This window comes from Uranotaenia lowii, chromosome 2 (genome assembly GCF_029784155.1).
Source record: "Uranotaenia lowii strain MFRU-FL chromosome 2, ASM2978415v1, whole genome shotgun sequence".
Lineage (NCBI taxonomy): Eukaryota > Metazoa > Arthropoda > Insecta > Diptera > Culicidae > Uranotaenia > Uranotaenia lowii.
In genome coordinates this window covers 418,069,150-418,074,061 of record NC_073692.1, presented here as the reverse complement: position 1 = coordinate 418,074,061, position 4,912 = coordinate 418,069,150, and the positions used below count along the sequence as shown (strand labels likewise).

The following is a 4,912-nucleotide window of genomic DNA, read 5'->3' as shown; positions in this document are numbered from 1 at the left end:
AAGCTGTTTTCTATAGTAAAATCAGTGTTTTCTTAAGGTGGCCATTATGCCCTTATTTTCCCTACAAAGTATTAGGTTTTTTCTAATTCTGTTGGATATCATGAGAACCAAACACCTGTCGCATTAGACTGAGTCGATTTGTGGTCATTTTTTAATTTCTCAAACCCAGGGGTCTTAAAAGCTTTGTTTTGGTTCAAAATCCATCCACAATTTTTCGTAAAATTTTTAAGTAAAGATTACATCAGTAGATTTGGATTTTTATGTTTGTGAGGGGAAATTGAATATTTTGTACTGAAACATTCTTTTTGTTTCTTCTGTGGAACCGAGCCTGTTAAAGGTTTTTCTACCAATTAATAAATTTTAAGGAAATTTCCCGCTTAACAACTTTGTTGAAGAACGTTACTTCGTATCTTTTTAAGCAAAAAAGTTATTAGCTATTTAACAGGGGTATGTCTTTTGGCATTGAAAAACGATAAATTCAATTGACAGCACTGCAGAGTGCAGTGTGTGTAAAAAGTAGTCATTCAATAGAGTTTTTTTTTTACATTTCTTACACACACACTTGCTGAGCGTGTACAGATGAGACGAGACAATTAACCTCAAAACCTCTCGGTACAAAAAAAAGGCAGTCGGTAGACAAACGTGATCGTTTTTTAGGATAATATGATCAAAATCCCCGGATCAGAATGGCCCGATTTGTGTTTGCGAGTCTTCGAAATATCTGGTGGTCACGCCAGATCTCTGTATGAACGAAAATCCGAATCTTCAACTCAAACGTCAAATCCGTATTGCTGTACGGGTGCGAAACTTGGTGCACATATGCGGTGACGACGCGAAAACAGCAAGTATTTGTAAATCGCTGCCTGCGGAATATCATCCGCGCTTGGTGGCCTGCCTGGCAACTGGATCTAAAACGAGGAACTACATCGCCGGTGTCATCAAAGGGCGCAAGAAATCGTGATTCGGGAACGTAAGTGGAGATGGATTGGGCACACGCTGCCGAAAGATGAAAACGAGATTTGCAGAGAGGCGCTAGATTGGCATCCAGAAGGACATCGAAGAAGAGGCAGACCCAAAAAATCGTGGCGGCGAGGCCTAGCCGCTGGAATACGAACTGTCTACGAGAATCTTGACTGGGACCAGGTGAAGACGCTGGCTCCGGATCGTCAACAGTGGAGGTCTTTTATCACGGTCCTGTGCACCGGAGGATCGACGCGGGATCATTAAGTAAGTTAGTAAGTATTATTAATAGCTTTCAAATACTTTTAAGTTCGTCATTCATAAATTCTTATCATAAATTCATAAATTCTTATTTCATTGTTTCTGTGAACAATTTATGTCCTAACAAAAAGGCTGGAATTGTCTGGAAGAAATGTTAAAAGTCTGGAAGTCTGGAAAACTGAAAAAAGGTCTGGTAGAAGTCCGAAAAGTCTGGAAGATCTATCAAAATCTGGAAGGTTGTCATCACTTTTTGAGAACTCCACAAATAGTCTTTGTGTGGGGCATAAACAGATCCCGGCAACGTTACACGGTTTGCCTATTTATGTATCATGTGACCAACATCTTTTAAATAAGTGCTGGTGAATGTCGTTTTTAAGCTTTTTTTTTTCTCAGATTTAAGCTTTTTTTGCCTTGAAAGAATAAGAGATAAAAGCATAAATCTGAGGAAAAAAAGCTTAAATCTGACAAAAAAAAAAGCTTAAATCTGAGAGATATGCTCCAAACGAATGAACGCATACATTAGCACATTCTCTCTGGATGGACTCGAGTGTCTTCTTGAACAAGCGGGTGGTATATTTACGCAGTGTATATTGGTGGATGATTTCTAGTACAAAACCGAAGTGCACAGTCTTGAGCAACTTCTAAAAGTTTGGCTTGACAAAGGATGCTTTTAACATCAACCTGACAAAATGTTACCTTCGATGATGACAAATTCTATTTTTATTTTTTCAACATACTAAATATGGGAACGTCGTTCACAATCTTTCAAAAAGTCACGAATATCCTAGGAGTGGTAAAGTGTCATTTTAACAGATGCATATGAGAGTGTACATATTATGACATCAGTCCTTTTTGTTTTATCCCAGGAATTTCAGGAATCCTTTCAGACTTTAACAATTATACAGTTTTAAGCAAAGAAGGATATGATTTCAGAATGATATTTACTAGATTTACCAACAAATGTCCGACTGTTCACGAATTCATGACATCATTACCAATTTCATAATTGAGGCTCGCAGGGTCAGATGGATGTAAGAACCAAAATTATGAATTTTGAGCTAAGTAGGTAAACCAATCGATTCTTCATACAATCTACATCTGGTGCAATACTGAGGTTTTCTAATTAATCGGAACATACATTAAAAATCGAGATCCATGACAATTTTGAAACCATTTGAAACTATCACTTGGGCACTCAGAACCCTCTGACCCCAAACGTTTTATTTTATTTCAGTAAATATTGTTCAATACTTTTTGCAATTTTTATTGAGTATTGAATGACACATGAAAATGGTACAAGTAAATTGCCCAACAAATCCGTGTCTAATGGAATAAGAATTTACCTTGAACGTCTGGTACAGGTTAGCACACACCATTCCAATAAACATCACGCACGTGTCCGTCGGAGTTCCTGCTACCAGCCAGATATCTCCAGCAGCTGGGTCGGAAGTTGCTCTTCAGTCTCGAGGTCTCGTTCATCACGTTCACCAGTTTCCTTCGGCCAGGGAACAAATCTACCTAAGGATGGATCCAACCGAAACAGTTCCACGTTCCGTTTGTGTTGCCTCGAGCTTAATCCGAGACTTGGTGCTTGTGTTTTCAGCCACCGAGGAAAGGTAAACCTTGGGAAGGACCAACCAAATCCTGGGTTGTTAATGGGTCCCCGATTTATGTACGACAATTTGTAAAATTGTTATCGTTCTGTTTTACGGTCTAGTTTAATCGAAACTAATAATACGGAAGTTTGAGACCGGTGCTCCGATTTGGAGATTGAAAGTACTGAAGTCCTCCCATGTTGGTTGAGGTCAACAGGAGATAACCGGAAGAGGGAGGACGGTGGATAATGTGATAAACTTTGCATATTGTTCTGTTTGTCCGGTTCCAGATTCCGGATGTGGACAGCAGAGGGAAAGCGAACTTCTGCGAAAGTTTGTACATTACGCCCGAATTGGAAATCCCGAATGTGTATTTTCCAGTCGAAACTGCTTCCGGGTATTTTATTTCGTTCTCTAATTGATGGATTGAACAGTTATCTACGGTTCGGATTTCTTGATAAAGTTAGTTTGGCACTTTTTTGTGTGTTGGATACCAATAGTGAGGAGTGATTCAATCGTACGGGCAATCAACTTCAGATGGGATTTATTTTAATAAAATTTCGAAATAGATTTAGTGAGACTCTACCTAACTGTTTTTATTACTGTAAGAGTAATGAAATAATCTTTTCACTTCCTAATAAAATTATATAAAAAAGTGTTTATTCGTAAAAATCTGCAATGATAAAAATTTCATGTTACCTTTTATTTACCTTTAGACTTTCCGATTTTATTTCAGGAGAGGCACTCCAGTTTAACATTCCGTGTTAAAGTGACTTGTGCAATCAAAATTTCAAATTCACAAGAATCCATTCCCTGTTTGTAGTACTAGACAATCTTCTCAACTGGAGGTTATTTATGTCCATTCAGACACTAGCCAACTTACAGCATCCGTTTGGCCTTCACACGTACATAACATACATACATATGCATGCTGCAGCATCTTTCAGCATGTTCTTTTGCTATGGTGGTGGAAATGCCAAGAAGATCTTCCGATTCTCTTACAGTCATCGTTTCTTTTTCCATTCGATTTGGATTGCAAATTAGCTTAGAGTTTACACAGAGATGGATGGAAAAATTTTATATTTTTTTCTCACCCCCTGGGATTTGATTCGCATTGCTCGTGAATCTGTCATAGATAAATAGGAATTATATTCACTATTTTTATGTCCCCTGCGCAATACCGCGGTAATAAGTTTTATGATCCCCGTTGACCTCGACATAAAATTTGCTTCCGAAGTACCAGGAAGAATCCAAACCAGTCGGTAGTTTTCTGAGAATGCGGGTGATTTTTATTACCATTCGGGACGCCATTACGCATAAGATTGGCTGCAGTTCTGAGAAAGATTGGAGCCTAGCGGATGCATGGAGAAAGAAGGATCTTAGTTTCGGTCCCATTATCACATTTGGACTTTATTTGCCCGACCTCAAATCAGGTGAATCATATCTCGTACGTTTTCAGCAGGTATTATTTCGCTCTAGTGGACTACCTTCGGGTAATATATTTTCCTTCAACAATGAGGAGGTTGGGCTACGTTAACAGACGAAGCTCTTGAATGCAATTTCAAAGTGAACTATGTTTTATAAAACTCTTACAAATATATTTTTTGCATTATAAAAATAAAAAAAGTAGCTTGATAAATACAATAATTGATTTTTTTTCGACCAGTTCCGTCACAAAGAAAACTTGATCCGGGAAATGAAAATCCGCCAGTGAAAAATGAACCAGAATGTTAAGGTTCCCTCGTATAACGGAAGCAGAATTTCCTCGAAGCGGAAGCAAATGCAAGGAAATATGAATGTGCGATTGCGAGCTGTGGGGCTGTGGTGCGATTTCCAGTTCCGAAGAATAAATGCAATTGGTTCGATCTTTGAGCTTCCGAATTGGATTGTGTTCTCGCCGTGCATGTGCGGTTCGTTGAAAAGAAGAACAAAGTCAATAAGCTAGCCTGGCTGGGTGGCGTTTTCGTTCTTGTACTTCCGTGGAAAATTTTCCTCTCTGCCAATTGGATTGCAACATTTATCTTAAGTTTGTCAGCTGTGTCATCGTTCGGAAAATCGAATTGAATGAATGGAAAAATAAGGCAAAATATTCGCAT

The 4,912-nt window shown here is 38.5% G+C and overlaps 1 protein-coding gene across 1 annotated transcript in view; it reads left to right on the top strand.

Moving 5' to 3' along the window:
• Nucleotides 1-3,234, top strand: part of LOC129743446 (lachesin-like) — a 190,664-nt gene extending 187,430 nt beyond the window's left edge. The window contains exon 7 of the mRNA XM_055735483.1: nucleotides 3,107-3,234. Within this exon, the coding sequence (XP_055591458.1) occupies nucleotides 3,107-3,234 (128 nt within the window). The remainder of the gene's footprint in view (nucleotides 1-3,106) is intronic.
• Nucleotides 3,235-4,912: the final 1,678 nt, after the last annotated feature.